This window comes from Kogia breviceps, chromosome 6 (genome assembly GCF_026419965.1).
Source record: "Kogia breviceps isolate mKogBre1 chromosome 6, mKogBre1 haplotype 1, whole genome shotgun sequence".
NCBI classification, from domain to species: domain Eukaryota; kingdom Metazoa; phylum Chordata; class Mammalia; order Artiodactyla; family Physeteridae; genus Kogia; species Kogia breviceps.
Genome location: NC_081315.1, coordinates 2,714,484 through 2,737,830, shown reverse-complemented (window position 1 = coordinate 2,737,830; position 23,347 = coordinate 2,714,484). Strand labels below are relative to the sequence as shown.

Genomic DNA, 23,347 nt, shown 5'->3' with positions numbered 1-23,347 from the left:
TATATGCTATTTATTAATATTCACCTTAGGAATATCAAATATCCACATATTGGTAGATTTCTTAGTTTTAAGTGACATCTCTTGATGCCAGGCTATTTTTCTTTATAGTTTTATGGTTTCGGGCTTCCCTGGTGGCGCAGTGGTTGAGAGTCCGCCTGCCGATGCAGGGGACGCGGGTTCGTGCCCCGGTCCGGGAGGATCCCACGTGCCGCGGAGCGGCTGGGCCCGTGAGCCGTGGCCGCTGAGCCTGCGCGTCCGGAGCCTGTGCTCCGCAGCGGGAGAGGCCGCGGCAGTGAGAGGCCCCCATACCGCAAAAAAAAAAAAAAAAAAAAAAAAAAAAAAAAATATGGTTTCACTTTATTCCTTTGAAACTGCTGACTCACTTAAGATTATTGTGGCTCCTGCCAAATTGAGCCCTGTATCATTCTGTGGTATTTCTCTTTATCCCTGGTGATAGTCTTTGTTCAGAAGGCGATTTTTTTCCAATGTTAACATAGCCCCTCCATTAAAAAAAAAAAAAATCAGTGCTGCATTTCTTATCTTCGTTTTACAGCTTGAATATCTCTGTTTTCTCTGGTTGCCTCAAGCTTTTTTCTTTGGTTTTCTTCTCTTTGGTTTTCAGCAGTTTGACTATGATTTGTCCAGTTTTTTTTTCTTTTTTTTCTTTTCTACTTCTGCTTGTTTTCTTTTCTGAGGTTCTTAGATTTTTTTTGGTTTGTTGTATTATACCATTTTAGAAAATTCTTGGTTATTATCTCTTCAGATATTTCTTTGAAAAATGAGCAGGACCCTATGTCCCCCACATCTTATTTGTAGAAAAGCTTTAGCCTCCTAGGCCTTCCCTGAGTTCCAAAGAGCAGATTTAATCAGAGAAGTGAGAAAATGGTGAAACAAAGGAAAATAGTCAAGCAAGACAAAATAGTAATAGTTTAGCCATAAAACAAATTCAAGGTCCTTTAGTTCCTCCTCAAGGGCAATAGATAATACCCTGAGCCATATCCTTGAGTTGTTTTGCAGACACTAAAACCCTCACCAGGTGGAGGAAGTTAACGGCATGCTGCTGATCACCAGCACGTAGACCCCAGGCTGGATGGAACCAGAAGGTTGATGATTGAGATTCCCATAACATCACCCTGTTACCTCACCACCAACCTATCAGAGAATTGTGCACAAGCTGATCACACACCCTGCAGTCCCCTCCCTCACCCTGCCTTTAAAAACCCTTCCCTGAAAACCTTCAGGGAATTTGGGTCTTTTGAGCATGAGCTGCCCATTCTCCTTGCTTGGCACCTGCAATAAATGCTGTACTTTCCTTCACCACAATCTGGTGCCAGTAGATTGGCTTTGCTGTGTGTCTGGTGAGCAGACTCAAGTTTTTTTCCTGTTGTCCTTCTCTTCTTTTTCTGTGACCACTTTAATGCATTTTGAGACACTTTTATATTATCCTGTGACTTTTAGATTCTCTGGTCTATCTTTATTTTATGCTCCATTTTCATTTTGATTCAAATGAAAGCTTTCTATTGACCTATCTTCAAGGTCATTGATTCTTTTGTTAGCTCTGTTCAGCCTGTTAAAGTAATTCTCTGATTCTCTTTAAAGCTTCCATGTCTTCGCAGACATTTTCCATGTGTGTATGTTTTGCCCACCTTTCCCACCATATCATTTAACTGATTAATCATAAGTATTTTAATTTCCTTGTTTGGTAGTTGTAACATCTGAGTTATCTCTGGGCCTAGTTCTGTTGATTGCTTTTTAATTTGACTAGGATTGTTTCTCTTGCTCTTTCTGGGATGGGGCTTTCTCAGCATTGTTGTCTTGCATGCCCCAGAAGCCCCAACCCACTTTGCAACAGTGCAGGATCCTGGGCTGGAGAGGTTTATTTGCCCCCATTGCTGGAGTAGAGAGCTTTGGCTGCTACCGCTCCTTTGGAAGCAGTGGATCTATGTACAGTCCCTGGCTGCAGGAAGATTTTCTGTCCCTCTCCCCATGGTGTAAAGCTTTTGCTTCCTAAGAGGGAAGGTGGGATTTGTGCCTGCATGCTGCAAAGAAGACTCTGTCTGGTTTCCTTAATTACTCCCAGCTTTTTACATGAGCTGGTGGAGGCCAGAGAAGAAGAGCCTGTTAGGAATAGCTGACTCCCTTGAGTATGGAGTTCCCAGTATTCCAAAGGGTTACACTAGCCCACACTTAACCTTTACAGGTTTATTAAAATTTCAGCAGTTTTCTTTGTACCTGCTGTATGAGGGTCAACTCTTCACCTTGTGCTCTGCCAAAGGTGAAATACTGTATATGTCCCGTCTCTCTTGGTCACTCTTTAGAATTCAGTTTACCTGCTTGCCTTATGACTGACAGGCTGGAGAGAATTAAGACTGTGTAGATTGTAAAGTTCTTTCTCATTGGTAGAGTGGGAGCAATATTGTCTTGAGGCTGTCTACAGCTTCAGCACAGCATTGTTGGAATGGAATTGTCATATATAATATGTATCCTTCCGTGACTTTTTCTTTATACTTCATATTATGATCTTGAAATTGTGCCATGTCTATTGAAGCAGGGCAGGTGCATTCATCTTTATTGCACCTGTGTCTGTATCCCATCTTATTTGTCCATCCTTTCCACGGCTTCCAGGACCTTGCTCCATAATGCATCCTCACCGTGTTCCATGTTTACAAATTCTCTGCATTAGCTTCTTCTGCCTATATATAAACTTGCTTTGTCTCATCCCCAGATAAAAGTTTACTTTACCCTCTTGTTCCTTAGCTCATCTTTGGCTATTGCCGCATCTGTTCATATGCTTATTTATTAGTTATATTCCTTCCTTTTTGAATTTCACATCTTTTAGTGTGGTGTTTACAGTTTTCTCTTATTGCTTTGAAAGAACTATATTAAAGGTTTTAATCTGTTTTCTGTTGTATATCTTGATGTTCTCCTAGGCTGTCATATCTCCTTTTTTATTTTTATTTTTCTACTTAACCATAGTTAAACAAATGTTTGCCAACACATCCAACAGATTTTCTAGTTTATACTTTGCTAAGTGAAGGTTCACGTGCAAGGTAAAGATATTGTAATTAATTTTAAAAAATGAATACTTATAAAGCAAAAATTATTACTAGCATTAAAATTGGGACAACATTCACTTTCAGGGATGCATGTGGAGTGAGTTGTTTTGGATAGCTAAAATTTAAAGATTATAATTTTAGTAACAAAAATTTTAGAAGTCCACGCCTTTAGTTATAAATCCTAATCATTTTTTATTTTTATCTGAAATATACATTTGGCTACCTTTTTAAAAGCAAAGGAAAGATTTCTTATTGTATGGGCATAAAATCTCCCACATTTGCTTCTGGTCTCAATGCATGAATTTTTAATTTACTCATATAAATATTAATCAATTTTACTTCATAACTAAGTTTGGATCACTGAGCATGTAATAACCATTAATGAATTCTTTCGAGCACAAATTTAATCACCACAAAGGATATTGCACTTAATTTGCCCTTTCCTTTATGACTTAGTTCGTTATTACTGAGGGTACTATACTGTCATATCAAGATGCCCTCTGGACTTACTAATGATTTGGGGGATGTTTCTCTTCCCCTAGATGGTTCCAAACTAGTGTGTTTTGACTTACTCTGTCTGCTTTTTATAGAATTTCTCGCTCCTGCTTTATTATCAGTTTGCTAATTTTTACTTACTAAAATCAACGTTTCTAACTCCCCCTCCTACTTTTAAGTTGGCTCTTCTAGTCTGTTGTGAGCTTAGGACTCTAATGACCAAACTTTTGGGAATTTCCTACAAATAAACGGCAGAGGAAATGTTCATATAATAGAGTATATGCAGGTTATTGACTGAACATTTAAAGAAATATTTTGGATTTATTTCTTCATTTTTGCCTGTATTTTAAATAGACACATTTACTGGGTAATTGAGTTCTGCATAGGTAGAGTGATGCTAATTACCACCAACAAAACTACTGTGTGAAAAACTCTGTGGAACATATTCTGTTGTGATGAGACATCAAAAATAAAGTCTAAGTATCATATTCTTATTACACAGAATTTAGCAATGAAACTAAAGTGGCTTAGTCTCTCTCTACCAAGTGAACAGGTGAGCAGATTGACAGGGGGAAGAGGTGATGTTACATAGATATCATAACATCCCTTCTGTCTTCCTTCTTCCTGCCTCCAAAGTATGTTTTGTTTCTTGGAGGTGTTTTATTTTGGTAAGAGTTTAGAGGAGTTAGTTTAGAGAATAGGGATGTTTAATAAGAAAATCATGCTAAAAATATTAACAACTACCATTTGAAAAACCCTGACATCCAAAATGAACTAGGCAAAACCAGAAAAGTTGTCTTCTGTAAGAAGAGATAGAGAGAACTCTCCTACACTGTCGGTGGGAATGTAAATTGATGCAGTCACTATGGAGAACAGCATGGAGGTTCCTTAAAAAACTGAAAATAGAGCTACCATATGATCCAGCAATCCCATTCCTGGGCATATATCTGGAGAAAACTCTAATTTGAAAATATACATGCACCCCAATGTTCATAGCAGCACTATTTACAATAGCCAAGAGATGGAAGCAACCTAAATATCCATCAACAGAGGAATGGATAAAGAAGATGTGGTACATATATACAATGGAATATTACTCAGCCATAAAAAGAATGAAATAACGCCAGTTGCAGCAACATGGATGAACCTGGAGATTATCACACTAAGTGAAGTAAGTCAGAAAGCAACAAATACCATATGATATATGTGGAATCTACAAAAATGATACAAATGAACTTATTTACAAAACAGAAAGAGACTCACAGACATAGAAAACAAACTGTGGTTACCAAAGGGGAAAGGGGGAGAGGGATAAATTAAGAGTTTGGGATTGACATATACACAGTACTATATATGAAATAGATAACTAATAAGGACTTACTGTATAGCACAGGGAACTCTACTCAATACTCTGTAATGACCTATATGGGAAAAGAATCTAGAAAGGAGTGGATGTATGTATATGTATAAGTGAATCACTTTGTTGTACACCTGAAACTAACACAACAGTGTAAGTCAACTACTATATTTCAGTAAACATTTTAAAAAAGAGGAGATACAGCAACTTACAGCCAGTGCAGCCTGGGCATGTGCTGACAGAGCGGTTTGTCAGGCAAGCGGGTAAGGACGTTATTCATCAGTGCTCTGAAAAAGAGAAACAAACAGGAGTCTCATTTTTCTGTTTCTTTTCTCAACTGAAGTCAAACGTGGTTTTATCATTATTCTTATAAAGCTGTGAACATCTACTAAGTTCGTTGTCTTCTCACTCAAGTTTTTTTTCTGTAAGTCTTGATATATTTAAGTGCTTGTTAGTAATAAAATTAGACAAACGGTAGCCATCATATGGAGGAAGCAGTAACGTCAGCAACTGAAGAAAAGTCCTGTGCCCTTCAGTAGTGGGTACTGAAAAGGAGCTGATTTTAAACAAATGTATTTTTCTTTACCAAGATTAATATAGGATAGTACTGGTGTGCTTAAGAATATTTCAGTAAAACATGGCAGTGGGGCTGTGTTCAGTTTTGATGGGCTGACATTTTAGAAGATGGAAGATCTTATAAAACTGTTACAACTACAAAATAGCCTCATAGGATATGACTAGGAGATGGTTTTTAGTTGAAAATTCCCTTTTAGGGTTTTAATTCCAAATGTCATGTTGTTAAACCCAAAGCAGTAATTTTTATTCATGCCTTTTCCTTCATTTGAAATATTTGCATAAATTTTTAGTACTTACAGGAGAATAAGAGAATTTAGTCCATAAAATGTTAGTGGGGAAATTCGACTGAGATGATTCTCTTCAATTATCCTGCCAGCCAGAAGAAAAAAATGGGTTCATTTACATATTTTTCGAACATAAAGACTAATACTATAAAATGCCACATAAATTAAACATACAGCCACTCTAGTCTGTGGAGATCTTCAAAAACACCCGGCTTCAAGAAGGTTATTCTGTTATGACTGAGATACCTGAAAAAAGAGAAATAACTATAGTAAATTTGATACCTTCTTGATATCTTATAACAAGGAAAGGAAGAACAATAATTATCCATCTTAAATTTTCTTATATGTTGTTCTCATCAGTCCATTTCCCTGCCTTCGGAGCCCTGAAAGTCCTTTATCACTGACCTTTTCACGTCTAGTTTTTAATTTCCCAATAATCAACCAACCATCAGCTAATCCCTCACGCACTCTGTCTATTCATTTATTCATCAAATTGTTTTGAGCCCCTACTCTATGGCATTGTGCTAGGTGTGGAATCACTTTCTCTGAGGGGCTTTGCATCTAGTAGAAGACAGCATGTGAGCAGGTAGTTATTGCAGCAGCAGAGGGAAAAGAACAAGAACATACGGGTCCTCTGACTTTTCAGCGGAGGAGGTGCCGGCCTCTGCTGGGACTGGGGAAGCAGAGCTTGGAGGGGAGAGGGGAAAAGGGAGTGTGAAAGAAAGAGGTCTATTCCTGCCCTGCAAATAGGTTCGTCTGTGCCATTTTTCTAGATGCCACATATATGCGTTAATATACGATATTTGTTTTTCTCTTTCTGACTTACCTCACTCTGTAGGACAGTCTCTAGGTCCATCCACGTCTCTGTAAATGGCACAATTTCATTCTTTTTTATGGCTGAGTAATATTCCATTGTATATATGTGCCACATCTTATCTTATTTGCAAAGCATAAATGGAGACATGGACGTAGAGAATAAACGTATGGACACCAAGGGGAAAAGGAGGGTGTGAGATGAACTGGGAGATTGGGACTGACATATATACACTATACTGTGTATAAAATAGAGAACTAATGAGAACCTACTGTAGAGCTTAGGGACCTCTACTCAATGCTCTGCGGTGATCTAAATGGGAAGGAAATCCAAAAGAGAGGGGCTGTATGTATACGTATAGTTGATTCACTTTGCTGTACAGGAGAAACTAAGACAACATTGTAAAAGCAACTATACTCCAATGAAAATTAATTACAAAAAAAGAAAAGAAAAAGAAAGGAGGCTCAGTTGACAAGAGCCTTGGATGAGGTGTAGCATTCACAAAGCAAAGCGTGGCAGGGAGTAATTCCAGGCAGAGGAAATGGCTTATGCAAAGGTGAGAGGTGTGACGGTGACATGGTGAGGGGTCATGGTGAAGAGGCTGTGGAGGGGATGCGGGAGATGCCCCTGGAGGCAGGCGTGGCCCTGCTCTGGAGAAAAGACACTGAACGCCTTGCTGGGGAGTCAGACCCATTGTACCGTGACCCGACCCGGCTGTACTTCTCACTCTTCTGCAGAGCGAACCACCTCTTCCTTCTGTTATGCTGATCTCTTTCCGGTTTATTTCTTTGTTTTCTTCCAAAAGCAAACACCAGCTTTTAACGACTTTCAAAATTACCTCTCTTCTTTTATAAAGGCCTTAGAGTCTTATTTATTTTTTTAAAAATTTTATTTATTTAATTTATTTATTTTTGGCTGCGTTGGGTCTTCGTTGCTGTGCGTGGGCTTTCTCTAGTTGCGGCGAGCGGGGGCTTCTTTTCGTTGCGGTGCGCGGGCTTCTCATTGCGGTGGCTTCTCTTGTTGCGGAGCACGGGCTCTAGGCGCACGGGCTTCAGTAGTTGTGGCGCACGGGCTTAGTTGCTCCGCGGCATGTGGGATCTTCCAGGACCAGGGCTCGAACCCGTGTCCCCTGAATTGGCAGGCAGATTCTTAACTATTGCGCCACCAGGGAAGCCCCGACCTTAGAGTCTTTATGTGGCCTTTTTTCTTTTTTTTTCTGAAGAAAACTTTTGGACACACACACAACCACACGCAGCCCAACAGAAGCTGGTAAAGAGAGGGAAATATTTGGAAAACTCTAATTCCACTTAACTTTGTCCTTTTGGTTTGGTAAAGTGGAGGTGAGACTCTCAAAATACCTAAGGTTGCCAATGGTAGCAAAAGCACTGGACTCAAATGTGTGCAAAATTCCTTTCTTTCCTTCCATTTTGTCTTAAAATGGCAGAGAAATTGTCTTGCGTGTTTATTTTTGTCTCAGTTTCTCTAATGCAGCTCTGCTGTCAGACAGTTTGGTTCCTGGCTTTGCTACTTGTTAATAGTGTGACCTGAAACAAACAGCAACTTCAGAAACCCTCATTTTCCCCAACTCTACAACGGAAATAACGCCAGTACCTAATTCACTGGGCTGTTGAGCATTTGCGCCAGGCGCGTCAGGAACACTTGGCGCATCTTAGTGGAATGAGGTCTCTGTTCAACCTCCCACTTCAACTTCTTTCCTGTTCTTCTTCCTCATTGCCTGTGATTCTCATGCAAGTATTTGTTCAAATTCCTCTTCCCCTGATACACGGACCACACTGATTTCTCTTTTTGCTACTCTGACAGATCTTAGAGCTGACGTCCTGTAAAATCTGTCCTTCCAGGAATCTCCCCTTCCCCATCAGATTTGACTCTTCTTGGGGGTAGCAAAGGATAAGGCCCCATATTAGAGCCACTTCCTTCCCTTGCAAACCTGGAGCCCCAGTTGGGCACAGGAAGATGTTAAGAATCTCTTCAACACTTGCCCTGAACACCTCAGGGGTTCCCTTAAGAGCCACTAGACATCCTCTAGAAAGGTACTTGATCCACCCCCCGTGCCCTGTGCTGTCTGATTTGCCCCGTCCTCTTCATTTTTCAGAGCCATCCTTCACTGCTCTGGACCCAAAGTAATCACTCCTTTTAGGGAATCGTCTTAGCAGTTGTGGTCTGAACAGCAGAGATTTAAGTCTTAGTTAAGTAAACTCCCTTTTGCCATTCTCTCGTTGTTGTGTGTATGTTGGCATTGTTTCCCCGCCGTAGACTGTAAGCTTCCAGAGAGCGAGTGGGTGCCTCTCCCCGGTGGAAGCACAGGGTTCTACCTGAAATACTAGGTCATGAGGAGCTGGAAGGCAGCAGGTCTGACTTCTCTTTCTGTGCCGCCCATGGTGTCTCGCTGAGGCCCTTGCACACTGTGAGGGGTGATGAATGTCTACGGATGAGTGAAGAGCAGTATCTGATGTTTACCCAAGAAAGACCAGAACCGTGTGACCTTTTAACAGCCAGACAATATTCTCGTGCCAGGAAAAAACCAAGGGGCAGATGGAAGACACTGAAGTTTACTCTCCAGTCTGTGCTGTCTTTCCAGAGCCTCCCCCACATCCATTGAACATTCAACCAAGCAGGTGCTGTTCAGCAAGTTTTGAATAGCTTTGTGAGAGGCTGTAGAGAAAGGCAGTCAGAAGCACGATGAGGACGAGGCCAGCATTGACTTTGAGTAGTTTGCTAAGACACGAAAGAGCAGGGAAGGGATAGACATAGCCACAGGGGTTGCTGTTAAGACTTTGGGTCTCCGGTGACCTTCTCTGCTAGTAAATGATTAGGTGGCCTTCTTGACTCAACCCCAAACTCTGATACAGCTTGTGAGGAATCTGACCGGAAAGAGTTTCTTGGGTTAAGGAGTAAAAAATGGGGTAGGATAGAAGGCAAGGGGCCAGAAATAGAAATTCAGGGAGTTGTTTATTAATGTGATTTTTGGGGTTATATTTCCATTCAATAACTTCTAGGTGGTAAGTTTCAGCTGCCTGGTAAAATGCAGCTGAAATGGAACAGAACTTTGAGAAAGACTATTTTAAAAAGCTTAGCTCTTAACTACAATGAGATACTACTTCACACCCATAAGGACGGCTGTTATTAAAAACAACACAACACAAAACAACAACAAAATCCCAGAAAATAGCAAGGGTTGTTGCGGATGTGGAAGAATTGGAACCCAGTGCATTGCTGATGAGAATGTAAAATGGTGCAGATGCTATGGTGGGTCCTCAGAAAATCAAAATGTAGAACTGCCACATGACCCAGCAATTCCACTTCTGGGCGTACACCCAAAAGAATGGAATGCAAAGACTCGAATATTTGTACACCAACGTTCAGAGCAGCATTATGCACAATAGCCGAAAGGTGGAAATGACCTAAATGTCCATCCATCGAGGAATGAATATAGAAAATGTGGTATTTTATATATATATATACACACACACACACAACGGACTATTATTCAGTCTTAAAAAGGAAGGAAATTCTAATATATGTCACAACATGCCTGAAACTTGAAGGCATTATGCTAAGTTTAAGATGTGATGAAAAAGGCCTGACACTAAAGGGAAAATACTACCTGATTCCACTTCTGTGAGGTCCCCTAGACTAGTCAGATTCATAGAGACAGAAAGTACCACGGTGGGTGCCAGGGGCTGGGAGGGGCCGTGGGGAGTTAGTGTTTAGTGGGTGTGGAGTCTTAGTTGGGCAGGTGAACAGTTCTGGAGATGGATAGTTGTACAGCAGTGTGAATGACCTGAACGCAACCCTTGAAAATGATTAAAATGGCAAATTTGTTATATATATTTTACCATAATAGAAAAAAGCTTTGTTCTTTTCAACTTATCGTGCTTTATGTATTTGTAAAAGCAGAATTCGTGGGAAAAGAGTAACCGGAGAAGTCTCTGGGTTGTTTCCTCCATGAAGTTTAACCGTCACCAGGCTTGCTCGCGTGCATAAAGTTCATTCAGCACTCACTCCTGTTGCCGCGGCTAATGCACGTTGGGCTCTTAGTACGCGCCCGGCACAGTGTGCCCAGTTCCTCCCACCGATCTGCTCGCTCGTTCCTTACGACGATCCTGAGGTAGGTGCTGTGGCAGTTTGCATTTTACGGTAGAGGGAAGTGATGCTTAGAAAGGAAATTGAGATCTCAAGTTCGCGCACCCAGTGAGTGGTGAGGTCGGGACTGGGACTGCAGCCTGTGTGACTCAGGGTCGCATGCCCTTGGCCCCAGGGCTGTGCTGCACCGCCAGCTGTCTGCGCGTCCCGTGGCCGCTGTCGTGGGCGGCAGGGCCGTGTTGGGTGGGATGGGTCGGGCTGGCAGGCCACCGCGGACGGTTGGCGCTGGTACTTACAGTTTAGTAAGACTGTAGAGTCCTCGGAAAGCATAGACAGATACGGATCTAATCTTGTTGTTTTGCAGGCACCTGTGAAAACGATTATGAAAAGGAAAACGTAAGGAAATGGAGTTTCAGTTTTGCAAAAGGAAAAGCGTTCTGCGGATGGGGGATGGTGATAGGCCTGCCGAGATGCGGGTGTTTGTAAGGCCTCTGAATGTACGCTAAATGGTCAAGCCAGTGCATTTTGTGTCGTGCGTAATTTACCACAATATCTTGTGAGAACCTATAATGGAAGAGAATGTCAAAAAAAAAAAAAGAATACAGATATTTATATGTATATGTGTAACTGAGTCACTGTGCTGTACACCTGAAACTAACACGACATTGTAAATCAACTCTACTTCAATAAAAATTTTAAAAAAAATGAAAAATGAAAGAGGAAATGTCAAAAGATTCTCAAAAATTAAAAAAGGTAAACATAACAAAATAATTTAGCGGAGCTGGGTATCATGTCATTTTGTTTCTTTATTAAGTTCACATATGATTAGGCTAGTTTTTATTTGGAACTTCTAGTTATAAAGGTAGACACATGAGAGCTAAAATTTAATGTTTGAATTTTTAGTGAGTGAAACTTCAGTTTGAGTGCATAGTAATGCACTCACTAATCAAACAAGCCTAGAAGCCTTTTTAACTTTTTAACATTTTCTGCTATAATTCTACAAATTTGACAGTATTCAACACAGTGCTGGCAAAAGTACAAGGCTGTGACATCGTTAAGACCCCAAACCCTATTCCATGTAAACCACAAACTGGCCGAGCAAGTCAACTTGAATTGTATTAATTTGACACCGAAGTTTCGCTCCAAAAACTGTTTGAGGAAACTTACCAAGAGTATATATGACAAAAGAGAAAAACAGAAATCGAAAGAATCAGGTCGACCAAGAAGATCAACAATATTCCACAATGTAGAGGGTGGGTGGGACAGGTTTTAGGGGAAGCATATATTAGTATCTTATTTTTAGCCTGGAAGAGCCCCCAAACTTCTGAAACCAGAAGTATAATTTTTGCTAAAAGAAAGTTTCCAGGAACAAGAAGTAAAAACAGTAACACTTGGTTTTCATATTAAAAAGCGAACAGCAAAAAAGGATCAGGTCTAGAAGAAGAGAAATTAGCTTGGAAGGCCAAGGAAGTAAGCTGGCTGCAGAGTTCACAGAGGTCACGCTGGAGGTTGTGCCTGGAGTTTACAGGAGGTCAAAGGAAACAGAATCTGGAGCACAAGCCGTTGCATCCCATGCGCCCATTTAAGCTCTGCACATCTACACTGGCCCCAGGTTGTGAACAAAGGCAAAAGTAAGGGCTTCAAGTCTTATTTCTTCTGCTGATGCAGGTCACCATTGTTCTTCAGGGTTTGCTGAGTTTATGTATAATTTTCACAGATTTTAGGAGTGATAAGGGATAAACCAGTATGAGCCAACTCTCAGTTAATTAGAAATTTTGACTAAAGGAGAGTCCCTGTTTCTTCAGCATGCAAGAAACCTAACTTTGATTGTAAAATGTTAAGTTTGTTACACACCTAACACTCTCACAGAACATGCTGTGGTCCAATCGTTTACTAGGCAATGCATCTTTCTCACTAATAAACAGAAAAACTTTGACAAGTATTTATTCATTTATTTCTAACTACTGTAATTTTCCATTAAGCAATAGATTATATTGCCTGGAGGTGGAGCCAAAGTACATCTCTAATCACCAATTAGAACTTTTTTGGTAATTAGGCTATTTTGATCTATTACTTGGAACAAATTGGTTCTTCAAGAATTAATTCAATGTTCACTGTGTAAAATTGCTAAACTATTGAATCCTGATGTTTAGAGTTGAAGCCCTGACTCCTTTTAAAGCATGTGGACATAAGGTGGTGCTACAGATCAGAAAAATTCTTCCTATTCTAGAAATCAGAAAATAAAGTAAGGAAGTATCCTCTTGAAGTTTGTGTATCAGGCTTAATTTTGAAAAGCTCTTCTCACTTGATTGATAAATGTCTAGAATACAGTTCTGAAATGTCATCGTTATTAGAATTTAATTTTCTGGTGTGAAATATTTTTCTGCAGGTAATCTGAGCTTTGAGAACATTTCATCAAACAAAGTAGATACATTTTTCTTCTGACTCTGCTCTATCTTTATTATCTTAAAGAAAAAGTACAGATAGATGATATCTGTATACCAGGGGTCTCTAGTGTAAAAACAAATCCCAAACCAGTATAGGTGTGAAAATGAAACTGGGAATTCTGAGACGTTTTCTAGATAGTGTGATTCAGGCGCAGAATATTTAAACCTAACAGTTTAAGCCTATGACAATATGATTTAGCCACAAAGTTGACCTAAATAACAGATAACCATCCCCTGGGCCATTATGGATTCTGTGAGTACATAGGTAATCTTAGACTGAAGAGAAGCTAGCATTTCAGATAAAACTCAACCAATGAGGCAGATGTGAAAATGGAATTAAGTCCCTAAAAAACATGCTTGGAGGTTTCAAACCACAAGGACCTTCTATCTTAGGTAGAGATTGAATGTGCAAACATATGGAAGAAAATTCTTCTCTATTTAATCTTTTTTATTTTTTAATATTTTTTTATTTATCTGGCTGTGCCAGGTCTTAGTTGCAGCACAGGGGATCTTCCTTGCCACGTGCAGGATCTGTAGTTGTAGCATGTGGGATCTAGTTCCCTGACCAGGGATCGAACCTGGGCCCCCTGCATTGGGAGCATGGAGCCTTACCCACTGGACCACCAGGGAAGTCCCTTCTCTATCTAATCTTGAGGGCAGCTCTGGTAAGGGGTCATTACATCTTTCTGTAAGATGGGCATTGAAATGCAGAGAGTAAAACCTCTTGAGTATCTTCACTTGGGGAGAGTGTGGTCGGAGGGTTCATAGCACACGTACTCTGCTTTCTTTGGGGATAGGTATCTGAGATTTTTCTAGGATAGCTTCTAGAATTACTCAGGAAAAAAATGTTACCTGGTAGTCTCCAGCTAATGGCTAAATAATTCCCCAAAGAGGGGTTAGACTTAAGCAGTGGTGCAGTGTTTGTCTCTGCAGAAGTGGGAAGAAACAGATATGCCAAAAAATGTTAGTCAGTTCAATACTAAGAATTAAAATTTTCCTTACAGCTTCTGAAGATCATGGTACTTCTTAAAGCCATCAGGAGGAAGTTTTCTTATTAAGTTCCACTTGAGTGACCTGAAATAAATGTAAATTTTGGTTCTTACTTAAAGGTTTTTTCTTTACTTTTAACAACATTATGAATAATTATAAACTGTATTTACTTTAACACTAGCTTTCAGGAAACATTTTGCTTCATGATGTCACTCTTTTCGAATTAGTATTTTCATTTCCTTTGGAATATACCCAGGAGTGGAATTGCTGGATCACATGTAGCTCTATTTTTAGCTTTTTGAGAAACCTCCGTACTGTTTTTCACAGTGGCTGCATCAATTTACATTCCCACCAACAGTGCAGGAGGGTTCCCTTTTCTCCACACCCTCTCCAGCATTTGTATTTGTTGTCTTTTTGATGACAGCCATTCTGACGGGTGTGAGGTGATATCTCACCATGGTTTTGATTTGCATTTCTCTGATGATCAGTGAAGTGGAGCATCTTTTCATGTGTTTGTTGACCATCTGTATGTTTTCTTTGGAAAAAGACAAATGTTCTGGGGGCTTCCTGGTGGAGGACCCCTGGCCTGGAGGGCCCAGTGTGTGGCTCAGACCACTCACCCCTTGGGGAGAACCTCTGCAGTTTTAATTATTCTCCCATTTGTGGGTCACTCACCTGGGGTTATGGGTCTCAATTATACTGAGACTCTGCCCCTCCTACCCATCTTGTTGTGGTTACTTTTTCTGTCTTTAGTTATAGGAGAACTTTTCTGGTAGGTCCCGGTCTTTTCCTTAGATGGCTCTTCTGCAGATAGTGGTGGTTTTGGTGTGCCCACGAGAAGAGGTGAGCTCAGGGTCTTTCTACTTCACCATCTTGGGAACTCCCTCTCTTCATGGTACCATTTGAACTAGGTTTAACTTTTGATTTTGAATTTTTAGAGATAGTCATCTTTTCTTAAATTTAAGTTACAACATTGTAGTTCTGACAAGAAAAACTTGAAATAATAAAACTGGGAAAGTAATCTTCAGTTATGTTCTTTTCTATTTTCATTTAGCAAGTGGAAAGCATCTCAGTTTTTGAGTGACAAGAATAGTGTTTCTTGTTGAAACACATTCAAGACCTTAAATCATTTTATATTCAATATTTTAGTTCTCATGCTCCACTACCTTTGCTTCCTTTAAAAATTAGTTGGAAAGGAAACTGTCAATTGGTCCCATACACTTGAACCATCTCTGTTCAATAAGTGATCCCAATGCAATTTCCAATAAATTGTATAGAAAGATTTCCCCTTGTATCATAATTTGATAAGCAGCTTGACACAAGCCAGGTTCAGATAATTTTCAGGTTGTATTGGAAAAGACCTAACCTTTACTTTTTAAAAGAAAAGCAATGTAATATGGTAGGAACAAAATAAAACAAGCAAAAAATGCAAACCATTGAAGCTGGGCACCCTTGCAAAATCCATACACAACCTTTCCATATCAGTTTCTTTAACAGTGAAAGAATGGATTTGGAGTAGGTGACCTCTGATAATATGATGCTATTATTATTATTATCCTTGTCTATTTTGAAGGAGCAGACGCTCATTGAGAAATGAGCAATGGACGTCATTGTCAGGAGTTTGACCTACTGTGGAATAAACACTTGGTTAACATAAAGGACTCAATGGAGACAGCTTCATACAAAAGACGCGAACAGTGTTAGTTGCTGTGTTGGTTTTGACCAGTGTTGCTTGAACTTGGTAATGAATCCTTCTTAAAGAAAAATAGTTTCTCAGACTCCCTAGAGCACATTTTTGGAAACTATTGATATTTTGACAAACTGTTCCAGAGTCTAGAAAACCGTGTATTCTCAACACGGTGTTATTGCTGATATTGTTTGGGGTGAAAATAGGATCTTAGGGAGTGAAAAAAATGTTACTTTTTTTTTTTTTTTTTAGAAAGCTAGATCATTTTATTTTATTTTTATCGGTTATCTTTGCATAGTAGTTTTTTTTTTTTTTTGCGGTATGCGGGCCTCTCACTGTTGTGGCCTCTCCCGTTGCGGAGCACAGGCTCCGGACGCGCAGGCTCAGCGGCCGTGGCTCACGGGCTTAGTTGCTCCGCGGCATGTGGGATCTTCCCGGACCAGGGCACGAACCCGTGTCTCCTGCATCGGCAGGCGGATTCTCAACCACTGCGCCACCAGGGAAGCCCCTGCATAGTAGTTTTAAAAAATATCTTTATTGGAGTATAATTGTTTTACAATGTTGTGTTACACTACCAAATGTAAAATAGATAGCTAGTGGGAAGCAGCCGCATAGCACAGGGAGATCAGCTCGGTGCTCTGTGACCACCTAGAGGGGTGGGATAGCGAGGGTGGGAGGGAGATGCAAGAGGGAGGGGATATGGGGACATATGTATACACATAGCTGATTCACTTTGTTGTACAGCAGAAAACCTTACTTTTTTAATGGATAAAGAACTAGTATATTTAGGATAATTCCCCGAATGCTCCGTCTTTGACATTTAATGGTATTTATTGTCTACATAACCAATAAAATGGATGTATATGCAAATAAAAAAAGAACTAGTATATGTAAACATACACACAGTATATCTGAAGTATTAAAACATCCCAGGAGGGGACCAAAAAAATGTCTAAAAAGGCTCAGGAAGGGGAGGTGATAATGAAAAGAAAAAGGGTTAAGAAATACTGTTCCAAAAAAAAAAAAAAAAAAAGAAATACTGTTCCATACTATACATACCTGTCACTTAGTGATTTTTTTAATGAATAGATATCCAAGGTTGATTAACTAGTAATCTTCTCTTGAAATCACTCTTAGCTGCTGGGCTATCACCAGATGCTCTTTCATTCCTTATATTAGCTAATTGAAAATCCCTTTTCTACTAATGGTTCTCACTTGGCTTGGATCTTCAGTTCTGCTTTATATCCTGTTTAAATGTTTGTGTCGTGTAAAGATAAACTGCCAAATATTTGAGTTTGTTTAAGGACATTGATGAAAGTTTAGTGTGCTCTCAAAAATGCTTTCATTCACTCATTTTCTCAACAAATGTGTTGAATGCCTTCCACTCACACTTTGGGGAAAAAAAGATAATATCCCTGCCCTTAAGAAGTTTATACTCTATTTGGATGGCAAATAACATATTTTATCTACAAATAAAGATTTTTCTTTGAAAAATAGCTTCAGTCTTATGGCCCAGGACTATTTTTTATTGTAACTATTTACTTGTAAATTCAACTCAAAAACACTGTTTAGCGCTTACTGTACTCTGTTAGGAACTTTGGAGGTTGTATAGGAAAACCATGCTGTAGGCCGCCACAGAGCCATGAAAGGGAAAGGGAAATGAAAGGGAAATGAAATGCCATAACCACGGAGCTTATGGCATTTCCCTTTCTCTGGTGGAGAAGACTAGGACCCCAACCCTACAGCATGCGGAAGAATGTTTGATATACTTAAAGGAGACACCAGTGAGGTTCTATGAGAGAACCCAAGAGGAGAGCTTAATTGCCCCTGAGTGGGAGGGTCATTTTGGAGGGAAGGGAGGCTCCTTTAGGGACCCCCTAAATAGTGTTTCTTATGAAGTTGTGTTTTGTGTGTGTGTGTGTGTGTGTGTGTGTGTGTGTGTGTGTGTGGTGTGCGGGTCTCTCGATTTGGATTTTCTGGTCATTTGATGTAAGCAGTATGGGTGATCATGTTTTTTCTTTGAAAATACAGTGAAATCATCATACATTTTTATACCCAGCCATTCTAGTCAGAATTTAAATCGTGGAAACTCTCCACAGGACCTCAGATTTTTGGGGGTGGGGGTTATTATTTTTTTCTAGTAGGACTAATTACTATGAAAAAGAGCTATGGTGAGTCTAAGGTAGGACAGAATGCTGTCCTTAGTACAGGTGGGAATGTCACCTCCTTTGGAAAAACAAGTCTTTGTGGTTTAACCTGCCTGGTATTCTCAGCTCATTATCCAATTGGGTAAGCTCCCCAGATTCTGTTAATTTGATGATACCACTGTGTATGGGAGCTCTGAGCTGGAGCTTTTCCTTATTCCTTGAATATGTCAAGCATACGAGCTGCAGAGTTATGTGGTTTGGGTTGAAAAAGGCAAGACTTGCCAACATTTGTAACCTTAAGAATTACTCCTATCTTGTCCTCATATATGCCAAAGTCAGAGCCATAAGGCACTGAAACAGCTTGATGAAAACAAAAAACTCGGCAAAAATATTGGATTATAATGTCTGTCCTCCACTAAGTTCATTTTAAAGGTTCAGCCAAACGTGTGTGTTTGTGTTGATGAAATTTGTTGAATTCAAATTAGTACTGGGTCAATAAACTGCTTATTATGAGGGTAATTTTCTTTTACATGCATAAATTTGAGTTATTTAAGGAAAAACTCAGCATCAAATCTCCCAGTCAAATGTGATTCAGAAGAGTTAGATTTTAAATGTCAAGTTCTGGAATATTTTATCCAATTTATTTTACTTGTTTTATATTTTTATTTATACATAAACATATTAAAATTTATTTCCAATAAAGTCAAAAATTGACTTGTTCAATAAACTTCAATTCTTGTAATAAGAAAGCTCTATATAATAGTTTATTTGGTAGCCTTTTTTCTTTAGTAGCACATACACTTGATTGCATCTTTTGTTTAGATAAAATGTGGCGATACTAAATACTTCATAAGATCGTTATGAGGGGCTAAATAAGTGAACATATAGAATAATTTAGAGTCAGATCTATCATGTAATAAATGCAAATAAATATCAGCAATCATTATGATTGACCAAGGAACAATGACATCATCTTAAGTGACAATGCATTATTAATAATGACAATTACACCTGAATTATGATACAATTTTACAGGGGCTGTTCTGGCTGTCAGGATGAAGCCATTCTTTTCTACTTACATTAAAGTCACATTTGAAGAAACTGGCGGGACAGCTCGTAAATTGGTCTCATCACAATCAAGCTCTAAACCTCGGCAAAGACATTGCACGGGCACAGAACCGACCACTGAATAAAGAGGAAGCAGTAAGGAATGGGGATGGTGAGGGACCAGGGACAGGAGGGTAATGAAAAGAAAGAAGCAAAAAGCTGTAAGAAAATCATATACAAAAATGGGTCATGTCTTACATAAGCAATTTGTGCAAAGCTTTAAATTAAGGTTCCAAAGTTTTGCTTTTAACATTAAAATGATGCTAGAACTTGAAGATAAGGAAACATATACATTTACCAGCCCATGCATTTAAAAAAAAAAAAAAATAGCAGCCTGCCCCTCTCCATTTGTTGCAAAATGAATGAAGTCATCTGCTCTCTCTTATCCTTGGAGAGTAGCTACATCCCAGGGTGACAGGACAGGGTGTGATGGGCGTTAATGTCCATATTAAAGCTGCTGTTTAAGGATAAAGTATTAATAGTTTTAATGGAAGACAAAGCCCTTTTTAACTAGCAAGAAAGAGAACTCAACTCTGAACTATAGTGCTGGTAGATTATTTGTTTTAAATTCAGGAGTTCTTCAAAAGGCTTCTTTTGGCTTATGTAGGGATGTAAGGATGCCTACAGCTTCACTTGAGGAAGTGAATATTTCTTACGCATAACCATTCTGTTCTCACTGATGAGAGTTGGAAAGAGAGAGGAAACGGAATGTGCGCCTTTGACTACCTTGTAGGACTATAGCGGTAGTCTTAAAGATGTGACCCGATATTTCTAAAGTCTGTTAGAGACTTGCGGTGGTGTGTTCATATAGCTAAGCAACGAAACGGGGTTATTATTCAGAGTAATAGACATCATCTGACTGCTGACTTGACGGGGAACGGACGATTCCTGAGAGCAACGAGGTGTGCTCTTTTCTACGTTTACTTTGCAACTCTGCACTTAGAGCAGAGGTTACAGCCTCGAATATCTACAGGGGCAGGCAAAGCGGGTAGAGACTGCGTCCAGGAGTCCCAGTGGGACAGCTTCTCCTAACTGTTGTCCTATATTACAACAGGGACACCTGTGGCCAAGTCAACCAACTTCCTCAAAGAGGCCGGAAAGACAGTGTTTCGTACTATATAGTTACCTACTTAAAAATAATAATGCTTAACTTAAAACATTTTAAATCATCATAGGACAAACAACACTTCTTGTGAGAACTGTCTGTTTGCAGACTTTTAGTCTATAACCTTTAGAGTAAAGCTTCTGAAGAGTAGAAAATCATCGTGATGGCAAAGAAGGCACCCCGAGGCAAAGCTGGGGGGTGGCAGTGATGCAGGCGGGTGGCTCCAGCCTTGGAAATAGTCGGGTGTCTCTTTGCGCAGATATGAGGCCACAGGTGTTTCCCCTCTCCTCCCAAATAACGCTGCAGACTCCCTACAGGATCCTGAGAGCTCACGATCGAAATTTAGGTTTTGTGTGTTTTGTAAACAGAGTCTGTGCCAAGAACTTTAAAACAGGTTTATGGTTGTAAGTGACCATTCTGGCAATGGAGCTCTGGAAACGGATTCTCTCTCTCCATCCTCTGCTAATGTGAATGTTGTGGGGAAGGGGCAGGGTTAGGATGGAACACGAAGGTCCCGAGAGGGACGGTATGAAAGGTAAAAATGGAGGCCCATGAAGTTGGCATTAATCCAGTGTGTCTTTTCTATCATGCAGACTGAATTCAGATAATCCGTATATGCTGATTACAGGGTTATTTGTGATAGGGAAAAATGAAAAAATGACACCTAAATATCCAACCAGGAAAGAAGGATGAAACACATTGTCACTTAATAGAGTATTTTGAAAAGTTTATAATATGGATACCTGATTATGCTAAAATGCTACCTGAAAATATGATAAAAATGGATTGCATAGAAAATTTCAACTATGTTAAAATAAAAAAAGATGAGTAATGCACCAGCAAGTTAATGCTGGTAGCTTCTGAGTGGTGAATTTATGGCTGAGTAAACAATTCTTTCCAAATCTCCATACTTTCCAAATTCTTGAAATTTTAACTTTATTGATATTGGTTAATGATGGATATGTTTTCCATGATATTTTTCTTGAGAGGTGACTTGGTAAATGTGAATTCCTCACATTCTTTCATGCAGTGAAAAAGTATTATAAGCCATTTTCAGTTAAATTTCCAATAAATCCTTATTATAATCTGATTTAAATAAAGCGGTACAAAAAAAATAATAAAGTGGTACAATAGGAACCTTAATTTAAGTTTCACCCCTTAATTTTATGTTACACTTCCCATTTCATTTTTACACTGCTTTTAATCTTGAAAAAAGACACTGCATTATTAATTACCACACTTCCCCCATCTTTCTTGAAAACTCTAATTAAAAATTATATCTTTGTTCATTACTAAGAATTGATAAAACATCGCCTTTGTATTTTTTGAAACATTTTTTTGGTGTGTAGCTACATTCCTCTTATGTAAGTATACTTAGGACACATTTCTCCCAGAGTTCATCATCAGGCAAAAATTTATTTCTCTTGCTAACTTGATCTGTTTTTCGCCTTTGTTTATCTTTGCTTTACAGACCAGACTATGAAAAAGGTATGTAGCCCATTATTTTCGCTCTTTGACCTAATGACTACAGAATTAAGAACTAGGCAGTAACTTTTCTTAGTGAGGATTTCCTTATCTAATTTTTCTTCTGAATTCCTTTTCCCACGCACCATGGAATTTTTGTCTCTTATGTCATGTTAATGGGTTAAGTCTGTTCATAGCCATGTTTTTATTGTAAATTGCCTAACATCCTTTTGGGAATAACGTGAAATATAAAAAGATTAAATTAAAATTTAAGAAATGAAAAGAAAAGTATGTACAGTAAAACAAGAAAATAAAAACTACATTTTGAGATCATCTGGCTTAATCCATTAGTTTTTTGCCTTGTATTAGTAGTTAAATTATACCTGTTAACTTTTTCCTTTCCCAAAAGCTTTTAGCTCTTTAATGATAAAGCAATCTGATCTCGATATTTGACAAGACAACATGAGGTTGAGATAGATTCCTGAGTGACCTGTGAGACTTACAGGAGGGATGTATACCCCTTAAAGTGGGGATTGCTAGCAGTTTTTTTTTAGTCTCTTTTGAGTAATGAAGACAAAAAAATATTTAAAAAATTTTAAAAAGCTGTACTTTACAATTTTTTTTTTTTTTTTTGCGGTATGTGGGTCTCTCACTGCTGTGGCCTCTCCCGTTGCGGAGCACAGGCTCCGGACGCGCAGGCCTAGCGACCATGGCTCACGGGCTTGGTTGCTCCGCGGCATGTGGGATCTTCCCGGACCGGGGCACGAACCCGTGTCTCCTGCATCGGCAGGCGGATTCTCAACCACCGCGCCACCAGGGAAGCCCTGTACTTTACAATTTGTGGTAGAACATAAAGGGAAGAATACAGTGAAGTATCCTTTTCCCCAACCCCTGCTTTTTAACCAAGGTTTTGAAAAGCTAGGATTAAAACTACAACTTTAAGACACACATTTACATTTGAATAATTTATTATAATAGACAACATTTATTTAAAAGGAATTATGTATATAGATCTTCTGATCTTAAAAATTATCGTTTATCCTCAATGTTATACCTTCCTACAGCCCCTTTCCAGGGTTTTTGTAAGTTTTCGGTATGTGACTAAAAGTAGCCGGTTATAATTAATAAGGCTTTTTTGGTAGCTGTAAGGTATGGCTTAGACTCCAGAAGCTTTCTCACTTACAAACGTTAAAATCCAAACAGCTTCTCTGCTCTTCTATTTTCAGTTTCCTTTATATCAGAGTTGCTTTTATATCAGAGCTTATAGTGATTGTGAAAAGGGGGCATGAAAAATAGCAACCCTGATGGACTGACATTAATTTTGTTCACAGCAATACCTGGCATGATTTATTACTGTGCACTTATGATCCTTGAGTGATCTTAAAATAAAATCCTCAAGGCTGCGTGTCTACTATAACATTATAATTTTGCAAATTGAAAACTATAAATTTTCTAAAATGTTGGATCCAACTTTTAACAACATATGGAGTCTTACTATGAACCTATAGACAAGGACCGTCAGTCCCTCTGATTACTTACAGCATTCAGATGTTTCTGCCACAAAGGGATACCAGGAAGTCATTTTGTAGTAATTGGCAAAATATTTGTCAAGTTGCATAGACCATCCATTGTTGTCACCTAAAATAAAGATCACAGAGCAGAAAAGTTCAAGAACAGAAATATTCTGTTGTGTTGGGGAAAATAGGTCCTCTTT

The 23,347-nt window shown here is 39.2% G+C and overlaps 1 protein-coding gene across 3 annotated transcripts in view; it reads right to left on the bottom strand.

Moving 5' to 3' along the window:
• RXFP1 (relaxin family peptide receptor 1) overlaps positions 1–23,347 on the bottom strand; it is a 94,329-nt gene that overhangs the window by 27,013 nt on the left and 43,969 nt on the right. For all 3 annotated transcript variants that reach the window (XM_067036885.1, XM_067036886.1, XM_067036887.1), the window contains exons 3-9: positions 23,173–23,271; positions 19,037–19,142; positions 14,136–14,207; positions 10,983–11,054; positions 5,943–6,014; positions 5,782–5,853; positions 5,121–5,195 (exon numbers count right to left, since the gene is read on the bottom strand). In XM_067036885.1, the coding sequence (XP_066892986.1) occupies positions 5,121–5,195; positions 5,782–5,853; positions 5,943–6,014; positions 10,983–11,054; positions 14,136–14,207; positions 19,037–19,142; positions 23,173–23,271 (568 nt within the window). The remainder of the gene's footprint in view (positions 1–5,120; positions 5,196–5,781; positions 5,854–5,942; positions 6,015–10,982; positions 11,055–14,135; positions 14,208–19,036; positions 19,143–23,172; positions 23,272–23,347) is intronic.